General features: G+C 38.4%; 1 protein-coding gene across 11 annotated transcripts in view; it reads left to right on the top strand.

Moving 5' to 3' along the window:
- LOC124267103 (FERM domain-containing protein 8-like) overlaps positions 1 to 27,636 on the top strand; it is a 35,004-nt gene extending 7,368 nt beyond the window's left edge. For 3 of the 11 annotated variants that reach the window (XM_046701948.1, XM_046701951.1, XM_046701953.1), the window contains 11 exons: positions 5,854 to 5,874; positions 9,635 to 9,802; positions 10,551 to 10,652; positions 13,268 to 13,326; positions 14,154 to 14,320; positions 18,554 to 18,766; positions 19,364 to 19,496; positions 20,440 to 20,598; positions 22,275 to 22,383; positions 23,161 to 23,229; positions 24,028 to 27,636. In XM_046701948.1, the coding sequence (XP_046557904.1) occupies positions 5,854 to 5,874; positions 9,635 to 9,802; positions 10,551 to 10,652; positions 13,268 to 13,326; positions 14,154 to 14,320; positions 18,554 to 18,766; positions 19,364 to 19,496; positions 20,440 to 20,598; positions 22,275 to 22,383; positions 23,161 to 23,229; positions 24,028 to 24,044 (1,217 nt within the window). In that variant the 3' untranslated portion in view covers positions 24,045 to 27,636. Of the gene's footprint in view, positions 1 to 3,415; positions 3,519 to 5,850; positions 5,875 to 7,758; positions 8,143 to 8,183; positions 8,452 to 8,526; positions 9,426 to 9,634; positions 9,803 to 10,550; positions 10,653 to 13,267; positions 13,327 to 14,153; positions 14,321 to 18,553; positions 18,767 to 19,363; positions 19,497 to 20,439; positions 20,599 to 22,274; positions 22,384 to 23,160; positions 23,230 to 24,027 lie in introns of those variants that run through there. The other 8 variants (XM_046701952.1, XM_046701949.1, XM_046701950.1 and 5 more) reach the window with 7 other exon arrangements.

Raw genomic sequence — 27,636 nt, 5'->3', positions numbered from 1 at the left:
CACTAAGTGAGCTAGATTAAGGAAGCAGAGTTGTGTTATGTGTTGATTGTGAAAACAGTGGGATGGGTGGACGTGCATTCTGGAGGGGAACCTACTGGCCACTCTTCCTTCAAGCAGTTGTAGTGATTAGACATGATGTAGCGGAGAGTTGTACCTGTCAGTTAGGCCAGACCAATTATATTTCTTGTTTTACGGATTTTTGTCCTCAGAAAACCTGAAGGCAGGAGGAAAAAAAAATTAAAATAAAATCACCAGTCAATGAAATATTCCTTCTAAATATTAAAAGTATTTTACTTTTGGCAATTTATGAAGTGTATATGGGGCAAAAAAACAATCAAAAAAACATTTTCTTGTAAGTTTACATTTTTGGCCAATAAAAACATTAGGATTTTATTTTTTGAGCGGGGAAATTTAATTTGGAATTTTTTTCGTATTCTTGAAAAAATAAGACCGGCGGATCCATAAAACAAGAAATAAAATTAGTGTGGCCTTATGAATGAATACCAGTATGCTAGCCTGACCTCTAATACATCCCACATAGTTTTCATATCTGTCCCAGCAACCAGTTGTGTCCCACTGTCCTGTCAAATCTCTTTGTTGTGTTGGTTTGTTGTTTAATGCTGCACTCAGCAATATTCCAGCTACATGGCGGCTGTCTGTAAATAATCGGGTCTGGACCAGATAATCCAGTGATCAACAGCATGAGCATCAATCTACATAATTTGGATATGATGACATGTGTGAACAAAGTCAGTGAGCCTGACCACACGATCCTGTTAGTCGCCTTATACAAAAAGCAGTTCTATCCTTCTTCATTAGGGTTCTTGGTTGGGAGTTTTCATCTAACATCCAAACTGATTTTTATCCTTGGTCTCTCTGCACCATGCATATGGTTGTTTTAAGACAAGTGATCAACATCTACAAGCTTTAGCTTATACACATTCCTTTGTTTGAATCTGAATCTGGGAAGATTAATTGTGAAATTCCCTATTCAACTGATAGATATGTTTTGGGGATATCATGAATCTACCCACTGAGTAAGGACAATATGTCATGCTACTTGATGAAGTTAAAATAAGAAAGAGTTTTTATGACCATTTGCTTTTACTCACCTATTGACACAGAACTGCACTGATGTTCAGGAAAAGGGAAAACAATTCAAATTTTAAGAATATTCTTTCACTGAGCACGTTTTATATATCAAACTTTAACAGGTGAGGCCAGACCAATTTTACTTTATATTTTACGGATTTTTGTCCTCAGAAAACCTAAAGGAAACAATAACAATAACCATTTACTACACTACATCTATATTAAATTCCAAATCTCTATTACTTTTTACTTATTTCATATTTATACCTTTTTAACTCGGCCTCACATTCAAATTTCCCTTAATACTCAGTTGTTGTTTTTTGTTGCTTTTTTTTGGGTAGTAACACCACTCTTTCAAAATTTCTATTTTTTGTTCCCCCTCATTTCTTGATAAGTGTACTACCCCGTCACCAAAATACCTTAGTTGTGCATGCGACGTTAAATAAAGCAAATAACAACAACAACTTATTGAAGCTGGGCTAAACTAGTTCTACATGGATCAGATTGAACACTGAGGATGAAAGTGACACTATATTATCACACTAAATATATAAGCCTATCTACAGATGAACTATCTATAAACCTATATATAAAACTCCAGACTTTATCTTCACAAAATCTTTCGCTGTTCAACGGCTCTTCATGTGTACAATGAAAACTAAGTGTCATCATAGGCGACGCAAAACGGTAGCTATGTTGTCATCATGCATATGATGTGACAGTTAGTGACAATAGGTAATATGTAATAGATATATAAGACATATCTTCTTAGGTTTGTTGAAAATGCTGTTCATAAAGCCTTAAAAGTCCCAAGAGAGACACTTATGAAAACAAGAAACAAATACAGAGATGGACATTCTTCCATTTGTTTATACCTACAGTCCTAATAACTGTACAATTATACCCATTATAAAAGCAAATCTTCCAATTTTGTATAAAAGTGATACTATGAAAAAAGGTTTATCAGTCAGTGTAACAAAATGTCAAACACCTCGATGTGGAACGTGTTCAATCATAACTAAAGACTGCAAATTTACATTTTGTGAAGGCAAACTATATACTATCGAAACCCAAATGAACTGCCGCAGCTAAAAGGTTATATATGTTTTATTTGTTTTGTGTTGGGCAAATCCATTAAGCAGATGCAGGTGAAAGCATGTAGTTAATCTGTGCACTGGACCATAACGTGTTGTTTTATGCTGTAGTTCTTATGGGAGGACACCACCTGTATCAGGTTGTCAGCTTCTGCCACCTCTTGGTTGCATCATAGTAATACCCAACAACACAAGACATTGCTGATGGCATCTACCACAGTTTTTCCTGCCACAAGCTGTTTGACTGTTGTTTAATGCCATAATCGAGTCTGGACCAGACAATCCAGTGATCAACAACATGAGCAACTGGTATACAATGACATCTGTCAACCAAGTCAACGAGCCTGACTACCCGATCCTGTTAGTTGCCCCTGCATGGTTTGCTGAAGACCAGTTCTAACCCAGATCATCACAGGTTGGCACAAACTAAAATATTTCCAGGCTGCCATGTCCAGGAATAGTTCGTCCTAAGAAAACAAATTTGATTAAAAATGCCTGTTCAGCTTCATATTAATGTGAGTGTGTTTATTTGTAAGTATTATCGAGTTACAATGTTAATGAATTGTTAATATTAAAATCACTTCAATGTGGAGTGTAACCTATCTATCCTTGATTGTAATAAACCTTGAAAACATTACAATAGTTGGGGGGGGGTTTGTAGGGTAGCCAGGTAGTTCAAGTGTTGGCTTTTCATGACAAAGGACTGGGTTCAGTTCCCCACATGGGTACAATGTGTGAAGCCCTATTGTGCCCCCAACCATATGAGTTAATGATTGCTAAAAGCAGTGTGCTCATGTTCACTCACCCACTTACAGTTGGCTCACATGAGTCCTTGCTTCAAACCAAATTCAGGAGCAAAGGTCTTCCTTCCACCCTATACTAATAGGCTTTTTGTGACATTGTAAAATGTGTTTCTAGGTCAGCCATAAGAAAGTGTCAGCCTATGTCAGGTCATACATTGCCATACTTCATGACCTGATAACAGGAAGCAAACTGTGTCATCATGCATGGCTGAGCTTCATTAATTTGACGCATGCCTTGCACTCATAATCTGTAGGAGAGTGTACCCGCTCACACTAATTATTTCCCATCCCTGGGACCCCCATGACGTTGTCAGTACTTTCAGCATGACAGGCTTTGATCTTTTACCGTGCCCAGCAATAAACGTTTATCAGCTGATGAGTGGTCGTGCCATTGTTTATTTTCTGATATAAGCAAGAGCAGATTGAATAACTATATTGAGGCTGTTGGGTACACAGTTGCCTGAACTAAGCTGTCTGGGTGCTGGCTTAGATTGGTCATACTGATAGATATACATGTATTCAAGAACAGGTAATATGATCAATATTTTGTATTTTCTGAAAAAAGAGAGTATGTTATGATTGAAGGTTATTTTTCTGTTAAGCCTTACATACAGCAGTAGCTATGAGTAATACATTGCGATATGGGTCCCACAATACATCAATTTACTGCTCCTGTATCGCAATATGTCCGATTCATTTAATTTCATTGATGTAAAAATGTAAGGCCAAATAAAAAAAATGTTGTGGTTCCAATTACACCTCATTAAAATTTAGGGTAGGTAGGTAGGAATTTTTTTTTCTTTTTCTTTTTTCAGAAGTGAAGTTTGAACTAATAACACATTTATCAATGTATAATTGTTTATTCAGTCAAGCTTGCGGCCATCATGTCGACTTTCACTATCAGAATGACTGATGTCCATTGGTGCCGAGCAAAAAATGGTATCTGAAAGCTTATTTTATTCATTCCTCTTAAAAAACTAGGGTCAGCACCACAATTCAAGGGTCGGTCGGGTAATAACATTTTTATTTAGGCCTAAAGGATAAGTACAGAAACTGTTGTAGAACCACTTTATGCAGATTCTTTATGCACAATGCCCCTAAGCATGTATGTCTCACCTACAATATCCAATCTTTGCTGTCTGAGCTTTGAAAACAAATGATTGAGGCTTGTCATTCTCCTGCTGAAAGTAGAGAATATGAACTCATGAAATAAAAGTACCGGATAAGGATATAAATCATATCACACCCATATTTATTGGGATACGTATCATATCGCAGCCTCATCGTATCATGACAACTCTAATACGTAATCACGTATGGGAGCTGAAGTGATTTGCCAACATGAACCGTCTTCTCTTTTTTTGTAGCCTGAACCATGTCAAACATGTTGAGGTATATCAGATTTTGATGTGAAAAGAGATGAGTATCTTTTTACCAAACCCCACCTGAGTAGGATGTACAGTGTAGAAACACGTCATACAAGACCATCATAGGGACTGATAAAATCTCTTTCTCTTTTTTCCTGTATCATGAATATTGTCAACAAGCTGAACAAGTACAACAAAATGGTTGGCAAAAGCTTCATGCAAGTGGTGTCTATATTGTTTACCGTTTGTTTAGTTAGAGGTCATCTATGGTCACGATGACATGGAAAATGGATTAAATGGATGAACCGATTGCCCTGTTATAGAGTTCAAACAGGATATCTGTCATCAGTGTGGCCATCTTTTTTGGCGAGTCATTTATCTGTGGTATGTCAAGGCCTCCTGCCTGAACACAGGGCTCCAGATCATTTTTCAACATCAGGAGTACTTATTTAGGAGATAATCCTATTGTGTTTACATTTTGGAAGTGATTATAGTTGGTTGAACGCTGCTAAATGTTTCATTTAGCAGCGTTCAACCAACTATAATCACTTCCAAAATGTAGTTGGTTGTACAATGTCATCTGTTTAATATTATTCTTGCTGTTTGTTTAACGCTGCAATTTTCCAGCTCTATGATGGCGTCTTTGAGTGGAATTTTAGAAGTTGTGACTTTCAATATTAAACAAACTATATGTTTAACAACTTCTTTGTCTTTATGCGACGTTTCGATACAGATTCTTGTACCATTGAGACATTCCTGCCTGACAACGGCAGAAGAATCTGTAGCTAAATGTCACACTCACGAAATAAAACAAGTTGTTATCCATAAAGTTGTTCAATATTTTATCTGATGGTGGTCTGTATATAATCAGGTCTGGACCAGACAATCCAGTGATTGACATCATGAACATTGATCTAAATAACTGAAGTATGATGACATGTATCTACCAATCAGTGAGTCAGTCTAACAGTAAATACAGGTGCTGAAGGCCAGTTCTAAGCTGGATGTTCACGGGTTGTCTGTGTAATGCATGGACACTGTACAGCAGGAAAGACGTGAACTTTGTTGTACCCTCCTGTTTCCTGTGTTGGTTGTTATGAGTGTGTTGTGTGGGAATTATTGTAATAATTTAACTTTAGACTCAAATGTCACTCTACAGCCAGGAGCATGGGCTTTCAGTGTTAATGATAGCCTGTCTCACAGTCCCTGAACCACTTTATTTTCCCTACTGCCTTGCCCTCCCTGCAATGCTAAAGCCTTTAATGAAGCAAGTCTAGATTTCCCAACTCACTGGGGCTCCTTTTCAATTTAAATGGGTTTGTTTGTTGCTATCAAAATTATATATAGGGATGAAGCATTAGTCTATGTTAATGACTGAAGCAGTTTTGTGTATATACCTGCATGTGTATTTTAGCATGGCCTGTTGATTCGCTGGTAATTACTTGCTATGTTACTTTATAATTTGAGTAATATGAGTTGACATTCCCTTACAAGCAGCAGAGGAGAGTCCGAAGAGAGGTAATGTGTCAGTGTAGCTATTTATGGTGAAAGCTGTACATAGTGTACTTAGTTGCATGTGTATGGTATGTGATAGATGAACTTTTTGTTTACATTTCATTCTGGTATTGGTTTGTTGCATGCTGTAGGGTTAGATATAAACAATGTAATAATAATGATAATATTTGTCAGGATGAGCTGTTGTGAGGACACATTCTTCATCAGTGTTATTGAAATAGATGAAACTTATTAAAATAATATGAATGAAATAACTTTTTTGTTTGTGAATTCAATTCAGCTAGAATAGAATTTTCCATGTGAAAACTTCTTTTATTGAAATACTTTTTTTGTCGAAATATGACAATAGGAGAATGTATTGTATTGTTTTTAAATCTTTGAAAGAGCCATTTTAGTGCATAGACATATAAAATGAATTTATCACTAAACAATGATGCATTTTAGGTAGAAGTCGAAATGAATATCTCGTTAAGACCTTCACAATATTTTCAGTGTTTATTCACCAGTTGTTTTGTGTGTGTTATCTTATGTTGATTACAGTATAATGTACATATCTCGTAACATCTGTAGGGGCGATGGGGTAGCCTAGTGGTTAAGCTTTCACTCGTCATACCGAAGACCCGGGTTTGATTCTCCACATGGGTACAATGTTTCTGGTGTCCCCTCACCGTGATGTTGCTGGAACATTGCTAACAGCTACATAAAACCAAACTCACCATCCAGAGTAACATCTGTATATGATACAGGGCTGGTTTGCACATGATAATGTTTAATAATATCTGACTAATTCCATTGATTGCTTTCTCAGTAGCCTGTGAGAAAGTTTTCAAGAGACAGGAAATTCCTGTGTGTACAGCACATGCTATTTTCCTACAGCCAGGGTCAGTGAGACAAGTGGGACTCAACAGTGTCAAGGCCCATTTCCGTTTTCCCTTCTGTGCTCTTATAGTGTAATTAGATCTACTTGGCCAGGCAGGGGAGTATTGTTACATACAAACGTACACCGATCCAGTGTGATAGGGTGCTTTTAGAAGTGAAATTTGCTCCCAGCCATTACGCTTTATGTGTAGATGTTCAACAGTGTATTATATGTATTGATCTAAGAGTTATGAGATATTTTTTTTAGATTTAATTCATTGGATGAAGGAGTCGACTAAAAATTTAGACTTTGACATAAAACCACTTACAGATCGTATTATATTTATACTGGTACTCAGTCAGTCAGTGTAAAATGTACAATTTGTTTAGAAAAATTGTTCAGACATGAAAATATCTATAAATTTCTTTTAAACCTCAAGGCTATACACATCATATATAAAAATTCATTTCAGCTGAGTTAGATGTAAGCAGATGGAATATCATCTTTCTATTTTCTTGAAACATTACTCAACATAAATATGTGTTCACTGTTGCTTTGGCACTTTATTTTAAGACTTTCCTCAACTCCATGGGGCGGTTGGGTAGCCTAGTGGTTACAGCTTTCGCTTGTCACGCCGAAAACCCGGGTTCCATACCCACTTTGGTACAATGTGTAAAACCCATTTCTGGTGTCCCCACAATGATATTGCTGGAATATTGCTAAAAGCGGTGTAAAACTAAACTCACTCACTCACTCAACTCTATGTGCCGGGTCCAGCCTAAACAGGACCAAAACACTTAAAATATTGATATAATGTTAGGACCACAGACATTAAGAAAACGTCAGAGTATGGAGAAAAACTCAAATTAATATTCAACTGAAAAGGTTCAAGAGATTTTTATACCATTGATGTTCTTAGGGAAATTAAGGAAATATATAAAACTGTTACAATGGGAAACATAATTCTTCTTAATTTTATAAATGTGCATCAGTGGTGGAATGTAATCCAAACAAGTTAGTTAACATCATTTCTAATCCTGGCTGTGACATATTTATCACAAAATTGGAAAATCAGTGACTCAAAGACAATAAATGCTCAGCTGACGCCAAATTATACAATAATGAAATCAAATTGTCACTTTCAGAGTAAACAGGTGACTAGCACAACAAGCAGTTCAAGTTTCATGACATAAATATACTGTGATTTAATTCTGAAAGGGAATAAACTGACATTTGAACCAGCACTGAATGTCATGTGAAACACCTGTTGTGCACTTCACGTTTATATCAAACAAATCCAAGGCCATGTGTATGCTGGTATATCTGAGGTGTTTACTCACGAAGAAGGTGAGTGTTCAGGAACAGCTGACAACGATCAAGCGTAACCGTCCTCCCACGCCATTACTCACTAGGTATAGAATTTGTCATATATAACGCCTAAGTCCAAGCATTGACATGTATTGAAATATGCAGAACTCTCTTGTCATACCGCTGAAAGATCGTAGCTCATGTTTTTGTGTGCATACAATGTGTCAGTGTTGACTCAAGGCCTGCTAGCAAGTTTTTTGAGGCTCTGTTTTCCTTGAGGCAGGCACTGTTTATATTGAGCTGTGTCGAATGAGAGGTAGTGGTTTAGTCAGTGGAGAGTCGTGACAGAAGTAAGTCCTCCGAGCTTGTGATCAACAGCACACTGCTGCTGCTTTTACTGCAGACAATGCGTGGTAGTATTTCATTTTGCTTTTGTTGAACTCTCATTGTCATATCTATGTTTTCTATGCTTTAATTTATGTATCATAAACTAATCTCTCCATTTCGTAATTTCTCTTCTTGATTGTCCCTAATGTAAAGTGTCTCTTGCTATTGACATGTAAGTGTTCGAGATGACTTTTATGCTAAGTTCCTATGATTTGATAAATTACTTTAGCCCTGAAAACCTTTTTTGCTTCTGACATGTTGAAGGTTATGTGTCATAATTCTGTTAATGATATGAATCTGACTTATGCTTTAAATATGAAATCAATCAAACACTGATGTTGATTAATGTTTTAATCATGATATGATGTAACGTTTAAGCTTTTTGGACTGAAATAATTCTTGCATAGATCTTGATTAAAAACATGTAAACAGACATTTTGATATAATTTCTAAACATTTAATCAGCTCATAAATTGCTTACAAATATCAATGTTAGGATAATCCTAAGCATATAAACTGCAGATTAATAACACATTAATAAGACATTTATGATGTAAACAGCTTGAAATTAGTGTAACTGATATCAGTTTCAAGTGTGTTATTAGAGTGACTTACCAAATATCACTTTGTGCTTCATGCAGTGATGGCCGATTTCATAGTCTCTCCTTTCATGTTGTTTGTATGCTGTTGTGCTCAAGCATAAGCTTTAAGAATAATGTGTTGTGTGTATTTTTATAGTTACGCTGCAGGGTGTGTAAAATATAAAAGCTTTCTGAACGATGTGTGCTCCCCACAGGAGACATGAGACTGCAGTTTGTAAAGTCATTAGTGCATTACCAAGGACGATATGCAGATAGCTGGGTGTTGAATCATGCATTGGAACACTTCAAATTACTCCATTCATCAATGTCCAAGTCATCATTAATCTCCTAGATTTATGTATTTCTGTTCATTTGGCAAAGCTTATCAGATTGCACGTATGGTAGTTTGATCATGAGAGGTAAGATTTTCATTAAGTTTATACTGTTCCTTTGGAGATTTTATTGCCAGTATTTTCTGTATTTTTTGTTTTTATTTCAAGTAGATTACTCTTAGATCCTGTCTTGTTCTATGAACATGATCACTGAATCAATGCTCATAGGAATGTTGCAGTTAAAGTTTCATTGGTTGTTGTTTCTCTGATGTTTAGTATTTGATGTATATTTTCAGTGGTAGACATGATTGTGTACTTGAGGGACCGTAATGGCATCTTCTACAGCATAGAAGATGGCCATCTTGCCCAGGCCGAGGAGTTGCTGGATATGACAATCCAGGAACAGGGTTTGAGTCCCATCGCACGGGAAGTATTCGCAGTATGGCTTGTCTCAGGCCTTCTGGGTAGGTAGATACAAAGGGAAACTTTAAAACATTTGGAAATGTGACACAATATGAGTTAATAACCTGTTTAAGTGGATTTGAGGCCCTGATACATGTAGTGAGGTCTGTACAGGTAGTTATTTAATACAATTTGTGAAACTTTAAAGTTTGTCTGCAGTGTGATTGGTTGAACACTTTATTTTGGGATTTCAACCACGGAGATATTCAGGAAATTGTAGAAAAGGTCACAAGAATCGGTGTCTATGAATTGTGAAGGTGATCCAAAACAAATACAACCATGAACAACCTCAGTGATATGCTCTTGGTCAGGAATGTTATATATGTACAGCAGTGATGACATTGAGTGAATACACAATGTGATTCAGAAGCTGGTCAAAAGAAACATATGTTATATTGGGGATTACTTTCTCAGTAAAGTACAGATTCTAGTACCATCCAGGATTTCAACCCACACTCTCAGAGTCAGACACACAAAGTCAACTGTGGCTTCCACAACCAAACAAACGTAATAGAGTCCGTACCTTGCTAAGAAAGTGTAATTCCAAATATAACGTATGTTACTATTGTTGTAGTTTAAGTGTAAATCAAATGTATATACATAGCAGCAGTAAATCATAGAAACTGGAGAAAATCACATGGGCCATGGAAGCAAACTTGATTATGTATCCTTAATGAGTGACAATGTCAGTCGTTAAGTACTTGCATAAAACGTTTACAGAGTTTGAAATATGTGATTTATTTTTTACAGAGATCAGATTAAAAAAAAATCATCAACCGCATCAAGTTGTGCAAAAGTGGGATGAGTTATGTGTTCTGTATACCGATGTAAAGCTGTCTGACATTGAAAAAAGTGAGTACCATAGGGCAGGGATGTTAAGAGTTCTATGTGAGCTGTGTGTGTGTTGTGTATAAGCTCCATCTAAGCACTGTGTGAGTAGTGTATAAGTTTGTGTATAAGCTGCATCTGAGCACTGTGAGTAGTGTATACGTTTGTGTATAAGCTCCATCTGAGCACTGTGTGAGTAGTGTATAAGTTTGTGTATAAGCTGCATCTGAACACTGTGTGAGTAGTGTATAAGTTTGTGTATAAGCTCCATCTGAGCACTGTGTGAGTAGTGTATAAGTTTGTGTATAAGCTCCATCTGAGCACTGTGTGAGTAGTGTATAAGTTTGTGTATAAGCTGCATCTGAACACTGTGTGAGTAGTGTATAAGTTTGTGTATAAGCTACATCTGAGCACTGTGTGAGTAGTGTATAAGTTTGTGTATAAGCTGCATCTGAGCACTGTGTGAGTAGTGTATAAGTTTGTGTATAAGCTGCATCTGAGCACTGTGTGAGTAGTGTATAAGTTTGTGTATAAGCTGCATCTGAACACTGTGTGAGTAGTGTATAACTTTGTGTATAAGTTGCATCTGAGCACCATGTGAGTTGAATCAAAGCTGTGTTTGGTTACCATATATGACTGTAGTTAAGCTGATCTCATATGCAAGCAAAGGTCTTAACTTGATCCTTCAAGTCCATATCAAAATACAATATCGGGTACATAAGCCGGACTGACATGCTTCGTCTCATCGTGATCAATCATCAGAAACATAATATTAACAAATCTGTATTGAAGTTAGCAAAGTAATCCAGTTGTTACACTATCTCATAATAAAATATATTCCTTGCATATGTGAACTTATGTTTGTAATTTAATTTATTAATTTTATTCAAAATGTCATTCAATAATGTTTATATTAATTGCTGTGAAATCATGTGCCATTAATCACACCTTAAACAAACTGTAGTTGAAAAAGATGTACATGAATATTTTGTAATGTTATAATCATATTTGGTGTAGCTGAACATCACATTTCAGCAAAATGTTTTTGCAATGCAAATAGGTTGTCCGCACAAAACCACAGCGGTAAGCAGGTCAAATTGTTCCATACTTAAAAAGTATCTGATAATCCACCAAGCTGCTGCCACATAACCTTAGTTATGGTTATAATTATTTTAAATTAATAGAGTAAAGCTTGCAATTAAAATAGCACAATACTGGAATATGCACACCTCATTGCTATTTCCGTCTCACTTTAGAGACAAATACGCACAGTAATCTTAATCCCTGCATATGATACAATGCCTAGCAAAAGGAAATTACCTATGAAAAGTTAAATTGTCATGTCTAGGGATGTGTGTGTGCAAGTTTGACATCTCCACTAACAAAGATGTTTTGTGTTGTTTGTTCCCATGAAGTGATGTGATGCTGTCTAACCTTTAAACAAGCTGACCACTTTCTACAGAAAGCTTTTTTGTGGTCCTTAAAATTTGGCTTAGCTACTGTCATATATGGTAAGGTGTGTCTTAACTGTGTGTTACCTGCCCATACTGAACTGTGTGTAAGCTGCATCTCAACTGTGTCTGAACTGTGTGTAAGCTGCATCTCAACTGTGTCTGAGCTGTGTGTAAGCTGCATCACAACTGTGTCTGAGCTGTTTGTAAGTGTCGTGTATTTTTGATGTTAGGGGTGGATGGTCCTGGATTCCAACAAGACAACATAAGTCTGCCATGCGTTTTTAATCCACCATGATCTTATTACATCATCACACGCCTTGATGACGTCACTTGCCTGCGTCATCATATATGGGGATGTACTATTTACTTAACAAATATCACAGTAAGCTACACCTCTAAGGTGTCTGAGCTGTTTGTAAGCTGCACCTCAACTGTGTCTGGACTGTGTGTAAGCAGCATCTCAACTGAGTCTGACCTGTGTGTAAGCTGCATCTCAACTGTGTCTGAGCTGTGTGTAAGCTGCACCTCAACTGTCTGAGCTGTGTTACCTGAATTTCAACTTTGTCTGAGCTGTGTGTAAGCTGCATCTCAACTGTCTGAGCTGTGTGTAAGCTTCATCTCAACTGTGTCTGAGCTGTGTGTTAGCTGCATCTCAACTGTGTCTGAGCTGTTTGTAAGCTACATCTCAACTGTGTCCGAGCTCTTACCTGCATCGCAACTGTGTCTGAACTCTGTGTAAGCTGCATCTGAGCTGTGTGTGTTTTTTCTGACCTGTTTATGTTGTATATCCTATATATCTAACAATTACCTGTATATTATGCATACAATTGAATATAAGATGGTTTAAATTCATGTGAAGCACCTTACTGCATTGATAGAGTCACTCCAACCTAGATGTCATGTAATAACAACAGATGAGACAACCGTTGACACAGCTTATCAGCAAGATAGTCAGTGCAATACCTGTTTTTGCTACAACTCTCCTGTTGTGAGAGCAATAAGGAAATTTAACATAAGTGAATCCTACTGAATACTTGCGGATGTGACCATACATTTTTAAACTTAGCCTATCTCACATTATGCACTTTCGCTTGTTGTTTCCACTCTCTGAAAAATATTGTTTGCTTGTACAACCATTTTGGTTGTCAGCTATCTTCAGTCACTGAGTATGTTCTGTTTTTGTAGGTGAGCCAGTTCTGATGGTGCAGAGAGACGTCTTCTTTCCCATACAAAAAGAAAAAACGGTGAGCCACACCTATCTCTACTGAAATCATATTTGTAGAACTTATTGTAGTTTAACATATTTGTAGATCTTCCTTCAGTTAGATGAATAGCTGATTAATGAGTAATTACATGACTACTGACTAAGTATGGACACTGACAGAAGGCCGCTGCCATATAGCTGGAGTAAGGCTGAGTGAGGCATTAAACAACAAACCAACCAACACTAACAGAACTATTCCACATAGGAAGTTATCCTGGTTATGAGGCGGTGGGGTGGACTAGAGGTTAAGGTGTTCGCTCATCACGCTTAAGACCCAGGTTCGATTCCCCACATGGATACAATTTATGAAGCCCATTTCTGGAATATTGCTTAAAGGGGCGTAAAACTGAACTCACTCACTATCCTATGTTCCTACCAGACACTGAATCACATGGATCTCCTCTCTACAAGTTGATAACAAATGTTATATGACTTGTCTTACATCTTACAATTGTTGAAATTACAGATATAGACTCTGAACCTGAAAATTGGAATAATCTTAAGGATAATAACAGGTACAATAATCAAGGACTGTGATAGTGATAGGACCAGGTAAACCAGTGAACTGCAGGAAGACACAGGTTATCTGTTAAAATGAGAGTTACATCAAATGTGTATAATGCCAACTCATGTTCGAGACCATATGGCAATGAGTATAAGTTTTTAACAAAATAAAGATATGCTACATATGAAAGATGGCCTGGGATCTATTGATTACAAATATGTAGAAAACTAGTTCTTGTACGTGTCCTGTGGCAGCATGGCTATGTTTGTTACTTGTGGATTCTCATCATCTCAATGCTGCAGATCACGAATGAGGAGATTCTCTGTTTGCTGTACCATGAGGCCAAGTTCAATGTGATCGAGGGCAGGTACCCCCTTCACTCAGAGGATTACCACACCTTGGCCGGCTTACAGGCCCTCATACACCTTGGCAAATACAATCCTAGGGAGCATGTGCAGGCAGAATACAGGTGTGTACCTTCGGGAGTTGTGTACTTCATGTACAGGTGTGTACAGTCAGAGAGTAGTGTACTTCATTTACAGGTGTGCACCGTCGGGAGTTGTGTACTTCATGTACAGGTGTGTACAATCAGAAAGTAGTGTATTTCATGTACAGGTGTGTACAATCAGAGAGTAGTGTTCTTCATGTACAGGTGTGTACCATCAGAGAGTAATGTTCTTCATGTACAGGTGTGTACCGGGAGAGAGTAGTGTACTTCATGTACAGGTGTGTACAGTCAGAGGGTAGTGTACTTCATGTACAGGTGTGAACAGTCAGGGAATAGTGTACTTCATGTACAGGTGTGTACAGTCTGAGAGTTGTGTACTTCATGTACAGGTGTGTACAGTCTAAGAGTAGTGTACTTCATGTACAGGTGTGTACAGGCAGAGTAGTGTACTTTATGTAGTGGTGTGTACCATCAGAGAGTAGTGTACTTCATGTACAGATGTGTACAGTCTGAGAGTAGTGTACTTCATGTACAGGTGTGTACAGTCAGGGAATAGTGTACTTCATGTACAGGTGTGTACAGTCAGAGTAGTGTACTTCATGTACAGTTGTGTACAGTCAGAGAGTAGTGTACTTCATGTACAGGTGTGTACAGTCTGAGAGTAGTGCACTTCATGTACAGGCGTGAACCATCAGAGAGTCGTGTACTTCATGTACAGGTGTGTACAGTCAGAGAGTAGTGTACTTCATGTACAGGTGTGTACAGTCAGAGAGTAGTGTACTTCATGTACAGGTGTGTACCATCAGAGAGTAGTGTACTTCATGTACAGGTGTGTACAGTCTGAAAGTAGTGTACTTCATGTACAGGTGTGTACAGTCAGAGAGTAGCGTACTTCATGTACAGGTGTGTACAGTTAGAGAGTAGTGTATTTCATGTACAGGTGTGTACAGTCTGAGAGTAGTGTACTTCATGTGTACACTGAGGAGTAGTGTGTACAGGTGTGTACAGTCAGGGAATAGGGTACTTCATGTACAGGTGTGTACAGTCAGAGAGTAGTGTACTTCATGTACAGGTGTGTACCAGTCAGAGAATCGTGGACTTCATGTACAAGTGTGTACAGTCAGAGAGTAGTGTACTTTATGTACTGGTGTGTACCGTCAGAAGAGTAGTGTACTTCATGTACAGGTGTGTACAGTCTGAGAGTAGTGTACTTCATGTACAGGTGTGTACAGTCTGAGAGTAGTGTACTTCATGTACAGGTGTGTACAGTCTGAGAGTAGTGTACTTCATGTACAGGTGTGTACCATCAGAGAGTAGTGTACTTCATGTACAGGTGTGTACAGTCTGAGATTAGTGTACTTTATGTACTGGTGTGTACCGTCAGAGAGTCGTGTACTTCATGTACAGGTGTGTACAGTCAGGGAATAGAGTACTTCATGTACAGGTGTGTACAGTCTGAGAGTAGTGTACTTCATGTACAGGTGTGTACAGTCTGAGAGTAGTGTACTTCATGTACAGGTGTGTACAGTCTGAGAGTAGTGCACTTCATGTACAGGTGTGTACAGTCAGAGAGTAGTGTACTTCATGTACAGGCGTGTACCATCAGAGAGTCGTGTACTTCATGTACAGGTGTTTACAGTCAGAGAGTAGTGTACTTCATGTACAGGTGTGTACCATCAGAGAGTAGTGTACTTCATGTACAGGTGTGTACAGTCTGAAAGTAGTGTACTTCATGTACAGGTGTGTACAGTCAGAGAGTAGCGTACTTCATGTACAGGTGTGTACAGTTAGAGAGTAGTGTATTTCATGTACAGGTGTGTACAGTCTGAGAGTAGTGTACTTCATGTACAGGTGTACAATCTGAGAGTAGTGTACTTCATGTACAGGTGTGTACAGTCAGGGAATAGAGTACTTCATGTACAGGTGTGTACAGTCAGAGAGTAGTGTACTTCATGTACAGGTGTGTACAGTCAGAGAGTAGTGTACTTCATGTACAGGTGTGTACCATCAGAGAATCGTGGACTTCATGTACAAGTGTGTACAGTCAGAGAGTAGTGTACTTCATGTACAGGTGTGTACAGTCAGAGAGTAGTGTACTTCATGTACAGGTGTGTACCATCAGAGAGTAGTGTACTTCATGTACAGGTGTGTACAGTTAGAGAGTAGTGTATTTCATGTACAGGTGTGTACAGTCTGAGAGTAGTGTACTTCATGTACAGGTGTGTACAGTCTGAGAGTAGTGTACTTCATGTACAGGTGTGTACAGTCTGAGAGTAGTGCACTTCATGTACAGGTGTGTACAGTCAGAGAGTAGTGTACTTCATGTACAGGTGTGTACCATCAGAGAGTAGTGTACTTCATGTACAGGTGTTTACAGTCAGAGAGTAGTGTACTTCATGTACAGGTGTGTACCATCAGAGAGTAGTGTACTTCATGTACAGGTGTGTACAGTCTGAAAGTAGTGTACTTCATGTACAGGTGTGTACAGTCAGAGAGTAGCGCACTTCATGTACAGGTGTGTACAGTTAGAGAGTAGTGTATTTCATGTACAGGTGTGTACAGTCTGAGAGTAGTGTACTTCATGTACAGGTGTGTACAATCTGAGAGTAGTGTACTTCATGTACAGGTGTGTACAGTCAGGGAATAGAGTACTTCATGTACAGGTGTGTACAGTCAGAGAGTAGTGTACTTCATGTACAGGTGTGTACCATCAGAGAATCGTGGACTTCATGTACAAGTGTGTACAGTCAGAGAGTAGTGTACTTTATGTACTGGTGTGTACCGTCAGAAGAGTAGTGTACTTCATGTACAGGTGTGTACAGTCTGAGAGTAGTGTACTTCATGTACAGGTGTGTACAGTCTGAGAGTAGTGTACTTCATGTACAGGTGTGTACAGTCTGAGAGTAGTGTACTTCATGTACAGGTGTGTACCATCAGAGAGTAGTGTACTTCATGTACAGGTGTGTACAGTCAGAGAGTAGTGTTCTTTATGTACTGGTGTGTACCATCAGAGAGTAGTGTACTTCATGTACAGGTGTGTACAGTTAGAGAGTAGTGTATTTCATGTACAGGTGTGTACAGTCTGAGAGTAGTGTACTTCATGTACAGGTGTGTACAGTCAGGGAATAGAGTACTTCATGTACAGGTGTGTACAGTCTGAGAGTAGTGTACTTCATGTACAGGTGTGTACCATCAGAGAGTCGTGGACTTCATGTACAGGTGTGTACAGTCTGAGATTAGTGTACTTTATGTACTGGTGTGTACCGTCAGAGAGTCGTGTACTTCATGTACAGGTGTGTACAGTCAGGGAATAGAGTACTTCATGTACAGGTGTGTACAGTCAGAGAGTAGTGTACTTCATGTACAGGTGTGTACCATCAGAGAGTCGTGTACTTCATGTACAGGTGTTTACAGTCTGAGAGTAGTGTACTTCATGTACAGGTGTGTACAGTCAGGGAATAGAGTACTTCATGTACAGGTAGGTGTGTACAGTAAGAGAGTAGTGTACTTCATGTACAGGTGTGTACCATCAGAAAGTCGTGTACTTCATGTACAGGTGTTTACAGTCTGAGAGTAGTGTACTTCATGTACAGGTGTGTACCATCAGAGAGTCGTGTAATTCATGTACAGGTGTTTACAGTCTGAGAGTAGTGTACTTCATGTACAGGTGTGTACCATCAGAGAGTCGTGTACTTCATGTACAGGTGTTTACAGTCTGAGAGTAGTGTACTTCATGTACAGGTGTGTACCATCAAAGAGTAGTGTACTTCATTTATAGACAAATTGTATGTGTGTACAGTGTGGTTTATTTCCTTGTCTTGACATCGACCTACCCCACTTAAGGTCAAGGTTAGTGAGTCAGGGACATACTACATACCCTGGGACAGGTCAAGCACTGGTGAATAGCTTTAAGATAACATCTGGTATCATTTACATGGCAGTATATCCTGAAACAAAACAAAATGACTGCATCACTTGTTTCCTAACCCAGGAAGCTGACATATTATGATATAACTGAAATCAGACCAAATGTGTCTTTTAAAGATATGAACATTGTGTGAGTTACAGATCAGTTGCAGCAAGGTTCTGAATAGCAAGAACTAATTGCTCCTCACAAAATTTCATATAATCCCTCTGAAAGATGGTATTGTGTGAACAATCAGAAGACATGTTCTTACAGTCGAAACAAACACATTAAGATTACATCCTGTCATACACAACGACTCCAAATGAAAGACCATGCTATTGTTTCAGGGCAAACCTGATCAAGTTCTACCCAGACCACATGTTCCAGAAGGAGAAGTTCCTGTTCTTCACGAGGAAAGATGAGAGTGCCAAGTGTGAGGAACAGTTCATGTCGGCTCACATCCGCTTGTCTAAACAGTATGAAGAACTGGATGTGCAAACACAATTAGGCAAACTCTACCGGGAATACCTGGATATATGCTGGTCCTACCCATTCTATGGGTAAGATATGCTGACAGTATTTGTGATGTACCTGTGATGTTTGTTGCGGTACTTTCCTTAAAGGGAGACCACTCTCAATGGTCTAGTGCCCATTTCCTGGATGCGGCTAAATATTTTGATATGAATGGGTTTTGACTGACTTCAGTACAACTTCCTAGGATTGCTCTGTGTTTCAGTGGTGTGGAACATCAATGCCCATCTTGTGAGATCATGAGACAAACAAAACTCAGCTTTGTATATATATATGCGATTTAGTTTGAATTTTGTTTTTTAAATGAAGGGTCTTTGCTCTTTTGACAAACAGAAGTCAATGTACATCTTTATGAGTAATATATACAAGTGTTTGCTGAAGACATAGATCAGTGCCCCTTTAAGTTCATCTTTTAAATACTAGTACCAAAATCACATTGTTTGTACTGAGAATTAGAAAACTGTCGATGACTGGCTGATAAGATAACTCACCTTACATGACCTCTAATGGAGGTGTTCATCAGATCTTGATGATGAGAAGTATTGCATGTGATTTTCAGTGAATTTAGCATGTTGTGCCACTGATAATATACATGAATCCAAGCAAGTATTTCTTTACCCCCACAGGAGTGCCTTCTTCAGTGGACAGGTGGAGACGCCTACACACAAGTTCATGAAGATGATCAAGAGTGCACCAGACACCAAGGTGCTTGTGGCCATCAACACAGAGGGAGTCAGTATCATAGACAAAGAAAAGGAGGTGAGTACAGCTCCATCTATGTCAGATGTTCAACGGTCTCTTTTGACCTTTGTCAGTTTAGTTAACGTCACATATAATCTTATGTGCTGTGATAATATTGCTATTTCTGATGGTGTGTCCTTTAAAAAATAACTTATTCACCTGTTTTGAAAATTTAAAGTTTTGTAGCATTTTTCAACATCACTCAACACACATGATGCATAGTTGTGTATCTGTGTTATATTGATGGCTGAACCCTGAACTGGTGTTGCTGTCAATGACGACAAAGGTGAAGATGCACATGTTACTTACGTTGAGAATCAACCATGGGTCTTTGCGATCTGAAAAACAAGTGTGATATGCACTATTCTCTCCTTCTGTTCATGGAAATTATCTCCCTTTGACTGTACCTGCCCCGTTGATGCTTTGTAAGGGTTTACAAGGGGGATAGTTCTTTGGATATACAACTTCTACAATATATGCAATGTTTTGGTGTAGATACTGACACCGTTATCAGGCACATGATTTACAGTACTGTAGGTAAAGCATTTATGTACATTAGTAAAGTTATGGTTATACAGTTGATGTACAGGCTTATAATAATGATAATGTTTACTCTGTTGATGTACAAAGTGTGATGGTTGTTTACACATTCAGACATGCACTGATTAAGTGCAGCCCCACTTTCTTCAGTTGCTAATGTCACTGTTAAAAGAAAGAACACGAAAAGTGTGAACTAGAGTCTAGATTTGAGTGTGCTCCCCCCTTATACCAAACATTTGTACATTTGGATGTTTTGAGATGATTATGTGTTCACAAAAACAATAAGTAGTACTTGGTACCAGTTCAAGACATGTAGTGTAACACTGAATATATGTGTGAGACAGTTATGAAGGATTTTAATCCAGTCTCTATCTCTGCACAGTGTAGAGAGATGTCATACTCCTGACTGCAATTGTTGTAGACCCTGCTGCTCTATGCACCGTTTGACAAGTTGCTGTGGGAGTATCGGGAGGCTGAGTTTGATGGTGATGATGACATCATGCCGTCCCTGTTCCTGCAGTTCCTTGTCAGGGGAGAAGAGCAGGAAGTCACAAAGCTGCTACAAATCTATTCAAGAGAGGTACTGTTTTTTTCTGATATGCAGTTGTTGATTTTTATCCTCCACGTTGTCAAATCTTCTCAGGTTTTCTTTGTTTGTTGTTTAATGCCGCACACAGCAATATTCCAGCTTTATGGCAACGGCCTTTAAATAATCTAGTCTGGACCAGACAATACAGTGATCAACAGCATAAGCACCAATCTATGCACTTGGCATATGATGACATGTGTCAACCAAGTCAGCAAGCCTGACCACCCGATCCCGTTCGTCACCTCTTACAAACAGCATGGGTTCCAACCTGGATCTTCATGTGTTCTCAGGTTTTGTAACCATGCCTGAGGTAATAGTCGCATGTGTTCCTATGGAGTTGATGCAATTAGGTCTCTTGGACTGACTGACTGACTGAGTTTAGTTTTACGCCGCTTTTAGCAATATTCCAGCAATATCACGGCGGGGGACACCAGAAATGGGCTTAACACATTGTACCTATGTGGGGAATCGAACCCGGGTCTTCGGCATGAGGTCTCTTGGAGGATAAGTGGGAACCATTCATGAATGTCATACCAACACCACATTGCAGTTGCAGGGCTATGGCACATGTTTGCATGGGAAATATTGTTTGAGTATTGAGAGCACCTGCTAGTTTCCCTCACAGAAGATCCTGACAATGGCGTGTTGAAATGAGGCTATTCGGAAGCACAATGGGGACCACTCATGAATTTTATGCAAACACCACCATTACCTTATACTGAATGTTTAGAGCAGATAGTTGCAGGGCTATGGCACATGTTGCACAAGTAATATTACCAGTTGTGTGAGTATTGAGGGCACCTGCTAGTTTCCCTCTCAGAAGGTCCTGAGCACAGCTGTATTTTGTAAGGATTGTCTTGGATCATCACATTTGACCTACTAGTAGATATATATATATACCAGTGGTTCTTGTTGGTCATTCATGATTGGCTATGTATGTGTTGTTTGGGATGTTCTATGTTTTGTGTCCGTTGCTCTTGTATCCTGATGTGCTGCTACCCGTGAAGATCCGGGTTAGAATATTGATCTTCAGTAAGCCATGCTTGTCGTAAGAGGTGACTAACGGGATTAGGTGATCAGGCTCGCTGACTTGGTTGACACATATCATCGGTTCCCAATTGCGCAGATCGATGCTCATGCTGTTGATCACTGGATTGTCTGGTCCAGACTCGATTATTCACAGACCGCCGCCATACAGCTGGAATATTGCTGAGTGCGGCGCGTAAAACTAAACTCACTCACTCACCTGATCTGCTGCATTGTGCATCTGTGGGTCATTATGTGCTACGCTAAGTTTTGCTCATGATTTGCTGTCCGTCTCTTCAGTATGAGCTATGTCATATGTGTTGCTCATAATTTGCTATGTTGTTCGATTTTCATGATGTGCGATGTTAATAATGTACAGTATTGCTCATGATGGTCCATGATGTGTGTCTTCTGTCCATGAAGTGCTGCAGCATGGCTGTTCATTGATGTTCATGATGTGTTATGGTGTTCAAGCTGTGGTGGTGATTGTGGTGTGTAATGTTTTCATGATGTGCATGTTCTTGAGGTGTTAATTTGTTCATGGTCTGTTACATTGTGTGTGTAGCTACACGTTATGTCTGTTATTCATTATGTGCTATGTTGTTTGTCTGTTGTTCAGGATGTGCCATTCTGTATTGCAGGCTAAGCTCATGAATGCATTGATCAACACTTGTGTCATGAAGAAGAAGTTAAGCAGGAAGGAAGATGGTGTCGACTTTGTCGACGCAGGACTTTTCCCTAGTAGGAATGGTGAGTGCTATACATGACAGTAGGCTTTATAGAAGATGCTGTAGACTTTGTTAGTAGACGATGCTGTAGACATTGTAGAAGATGGGATGAAGTTAATAGAAGATGCTGTAGACTTTGTTGAAGATGGGATGGAGTTTGTAGAAGATGCTGTAGACATTGTAGAAGATGGGATGAAGTTAATAGAAGATGCTGTAGACTTTGTTGAAGATGGGATGGAGTTAGTAGACGATGCTGTAGACTTTGTTGAAGATGGGATGGAGTTAGTAGACGATGCTGTAGACATTGTAGAAGATGGGATGAAGTTAATAGAAGATGCTGTAGACTTTGTTGAAGATGGGATGGAGTTAGTAGACGATGCTGAAGAGTTTGTTGAAGATGGGATGGAGTTTGTAGAAGATGCTGTAGACATTGTTGAAATGGATGGGTTAGTGAATGCTTAGATAGAAGAGTGCGCTGTAGACATTGTAGAAGATGGGATGAAGTTAATAGAAGATGCTGCAGACATTGTAGAAGATGGGATGAAGTTAGTAGATGATGCTCTCTGCAATATTCCAGCTATATGGCGACAGTCTGTAAAATGATCATGCAGATTTTGTAGACAATATGGAAGAATTTTATAGAAGATGGTGGACTTGTGAGTGCTATGGAGCACAGATATAACATGGAGTACACTTTACTATTCCAGTTTTGGCTGGAGTGCATTTCAGTTTACAGTTGTGTACCTTTGCAGCATGTGTAGTGTCCTATTTGATAGTGTACATATCCCTCTTGTTGCAGATGCATCACATGCCTCTAAGGTCTGCAATAAGCTAGACAAGCTCTGTTTGACAACCTACACAAAGAAAGGTGAGTTCCCTGTATCTATTTTCTATATCAGATTTGACAACTATGACTTAGTCATTCTGTAGTTGCATTATGTTAATATCATGGATAAGTAATCATAAGGCACTACAAAATATAAATTGTGGAAGATTAAGAATGTTTGGATTATGCAGTTGTAAAAAGAAAAGGAAAATGACTGCTTGTTTTCAAATGATCTGCAATCGGATAACAAACAGTTTAGTCTTCAATAGGAGTTATCTTTTCTTTACAGTTTAGTTGTGTTCATGTTCTTGAAATGTATTTTGAGAATATTCTTTGTTGGAGTCACTCACTGTTATTTTGGTGTTTTTGATTGTCATCTTTCATTTGCTTTTTGAAACAAAACCATGAACACAAAATGTGATTATGAAAAGAAGAAAATTTGTTAAAACTATTTTGGTTCCATCTAAAGGTGGTGTCTGTTTCAGTCTTTGTAAAACATCTTCTATGGTATATTTGTTTATATGTGTACAATTCGCTCGTCACGCTTAAGACACGGGTTCGTTTCCTCACATGGGTACAATGTGTGAAGCCCATTTCTGGTGTCCCCACCATGATAGTGCTGGAATATTGCTAAAAGCGGGGTAAAACCAAACTCTCTCACTCATACGTGTACAACCTTTAGCTTAAGCCTGAGAATTTAGAATATATTCAGTCTAGAACAGGAGTCACTTAAGATTGTATTGAATTAATAATAAAACAAAATATCCAGTTATTCAAACATAAGTTTCCTGACAAGCTATTGGTGTTTTCTATGAGTGACGCCCTGTTCCTTGTTCCCAGGTGAATGCATAGACTGAGTCATCAACACCATTTGCACAGAACGTCTCAGGGGAGGTAATCTCAAGTGCTACGCCTAGTGACTGCAGCAGAGCAACCACAAGATCAACTGGTACACACTCTGGAGAATAACTTTAACAGACCCACAGTCCTCGGGTCTGCATAAATTTAGCTTGTGTCAGTCAACCCACATGCATATTCAGTGTGGGTCACTCCCTGTCCATAGATCAGGTCATGTTGACCAGAAAGATCTCCGGTTCAGTCTACAGGGCAGGCCCTGTTTACATGAACAGCTCCAGAAACTACAAGCAGTCCAGTGCGGGACTAACAGCCATGACATGAGGACTGAATGAGCTACTCTCCTCTATTCCGTGAGGACAAGTCACACAAGGTTATTCTTGAATCTGTCTACCACTGATACATTTGATAATCAATTGCTGAGATGCACATCATTCACAGTGAAATATTTTGATGGACTAACAGTGACATTCTTGGAACATGCTGTGAATTGAAAGCAAAACAGGACCTGCAAATAAGACATTAGGGAGCATTACTAAATATTACATATCATGTCACTAGGTCAGTGATTTTGTGTTTCTTATGAAAAAGGGCTGTGTTTCCTCTAATGCCACATCCCTGTACTTTCACATTGCCAGTGTTTGTCAGCTTATTTCTGTGTTTCTGTTGAGCAGTGTTATATTTCCTCACAGATTTTTATAGACAATAAGGTTAATGTTCATGTACTGGAGTAACGTCACCCTTGACTGTCCTGTGTATTACATCCCCATCTTGTTATGGTAAATGGGTGCATTCACTATCACCGGTTTGAGCCCTGTTCAAGTAATGCAGCAGAAATAATAGTGATCCAGTAATATCCAACAGGATCGAGTCATGGGTTAAATACATTTTGTTAATTTAGTAATAAGAGAGACTGACATGATGACATCGCTTTAGAAGTGAAGCTTTTGAATGGTTTCAGGGTACTTCTACCCTTGATAATCGAAGATGGGACAATGTATGCTTCATTGTGAAATACACAGAGTTCATACAAGCTGGGAGTTTGCAATGGAGAGACTGTTGTCTGCTGTTAGGTGTAGATGCAAAGCTAAGTGATAATCATTAATTCTTAATCAAGTTCTGGAATATAGTAATAGTTGATGTAATTCATTGTAAGCTGTGATCATGATCAGTATGGTTATATTAATATGATTTCATATAAACAAAGATCATACACCGACAGCTGTACATGAACAGATCCTCAGTCTTGTCTCTTGATCCATGCTAGTATTATCATTGACATACATATCAGTTTATTCATTTTTTCAATACTTGCACTGTCATTTTGGTGATTATTATCAGTCCCCCATGACATTACATTTTAGACAGACATGTTGTTTGTTCTGTATGGTTTCATTTGCTGATGTTGATTATCTCAACAGTAAGAGACTCAGTATAACTGATATATGTATTCCTTAAGACTTATTGCAGTGTTGTTTTTGTGACATTATTTTATGTATGAATAGATATAACAAAATGTCAAATCAGTACAGTCGTGTAATTATTTTACCCATGAGTAAATGTTCAATCCTCATCAAATCGTTTCATGTGACAAGTTACCATGTTTACCAGATTAACAGATTTGTTGGAAAACAATTTCTAGAGAATCATTGCTAGGGTTATATGTGGTCCCACTTATTTTCTATAATTGATATTTCTATTTTTCTGCTATTTTTGTTCACCTCAAAAGTTATTTTTACTTTTAAACATTCAGTTTGATTCAGTGGTGCATTCCAGTATATTTTATTTTTTATTTGATTTGTTTCAGTTCATTTGTAATCAGAGTCATTTCATCACCATTAATGTAACACAGATGTTAGTTATTTGTTCTTATCTTATGTTAATATATATTTTCGGTCATACATGAATATTCAGTTGATGTAGCCACAAGACAGCTGAGATTAAACCGACCAGAAAGTGCAATGTGAACTTGCAATCCCACAATATGATTGGAATTAGTCACAAGACATTAGACATTAGACACAAAGCAGTATGTGAATAGCAAAAATAGCAGTTTTTATATTTAGTTTTCATAACCATCCTTGAATGCAGTAACTGTTCACACTTATTTGATGGACAAACTTCCATTTTGAATATAGGCAGAAAGTCTGATATGCAGATCTCTGTTCCAGAAAGTGATCCTTATGTTGCTTTGAATAAATCTCCTATACAGCAACATAAACTTGATGACAATTGTAACTATAATGTGGTATAACAGACTTCATGATAACTACAGCACCAGGCATCCTCGATAATCTCCAGGGTACATGTTCCTATAAATCTCCACCAATACCCTGGATGCACCTACGACTCGGCCCAACAGTTTTATTACCTCCCTTTGCTGGCTCAGCCTTCTCACGGTAGCCAATCAGATAAGCCATCACAACCAAGTTTGCCAGTGTCAACAAAGATGGTGGCTGCAACCGCGAAGGTTTGCTCGCTGTGTGACTCAAATTTAGGAAAAAAATCATAAAGACAAATTGACAGGTCTGAAACCTTCAACAAATATATGCAATAATTCCTTCTACCTTTTTCAGGGTACCTCTGCAACAATTGTGTTGCCAAGTTTAATCAGTTAGATAAAAGAAGCGGAAGTGAGTTATGATAGAAGATTGGTTCCCAGCATAGACACCTGATTGGATAAAAAGCCAGCAATGGGGGGTAATAAAATTATCGGGCCGAGCCTTAGATGCATCCAGGGTACTAGTGGAGATTTATCGGAACGTATACCCTGAGATTATTGAGGATGATCACCAGGATGGTTTGACGGAACTTGGACCCAAAAATTAAAACTTGTAAATGTAACAGTGTATCTCTGAGTTGAATGTCACAGTGTGTTGCTATGACAACCATAACTCCCTTACATCAACATAGACGCAGGACAATTGTAGCGTTTGGATTGCTCTGATAAGTATAACAACTTGTGAAACGATACATTCAGATTAAAGGTCATATCATTGAGTTGAAGTGCATCATTGCATCAGTTAAAGATGACTGCCTTGGCTCAGCAATGTTCGTGTGTCAGTCATCAGTGTCAGGTATTTAAAATACCCGATAACTTTCAGACAGACAGGCATGTCTCACAAATTCCTATTCTGGTAAGAACATCAAGAACAATACCAAGAGATGAGAATATTTTATGCTCATTGTTGAAGTTATTAGTGCATATGCTTTTTTTTTATTAATCAAATCCACAACAAGACCAGCCAGACTGTTGGATATGCCTGTTTTAAGACTTGACTGTCAAAGACATAACAGCCCGTCTATCATCCAGCCCCATCCCTAATGTTATGTAGAGATGTTGGTCATAACGACATATCTTGCCTGAATGCTTCTATGCAACATGATGTATCCTGATCTCTCCCCTATGCTCACATGTGCATCCTGCAATATTTACCCTCGTTTTGATTGGCTTTACTTACCATGTGTGTCATGTAAATATTACTTCTTATTTATGTTTTGTATATAACCTCCATGTGAGAAAAACACTGTTATTGTAATTATATTTGTATATATGTAAATCTCATAGACATCAATAAACTATTAGGACAGTTA

The sequence above is a fragment of the Haliotis rubra genome, unplaced genomic scaffold, assembly GCF_003918875.1.
Source record: "Haliotis rubra isolate DU_JTF1 unplaced genomic scaffold, ASM391887v1 Scf13, whole genome shotgun sequence".
Lineage (NCBI taxonomy): Eukaryota > Metazoa > Mollusca > Gastropoda > Lepetellida > Haliotidae > Haliotis > Haliotis rubra.
Note: the sequence above shows the minus strand (reverse complement) of the source record. Positions and strands in the feature narration are given on the sequence as shown.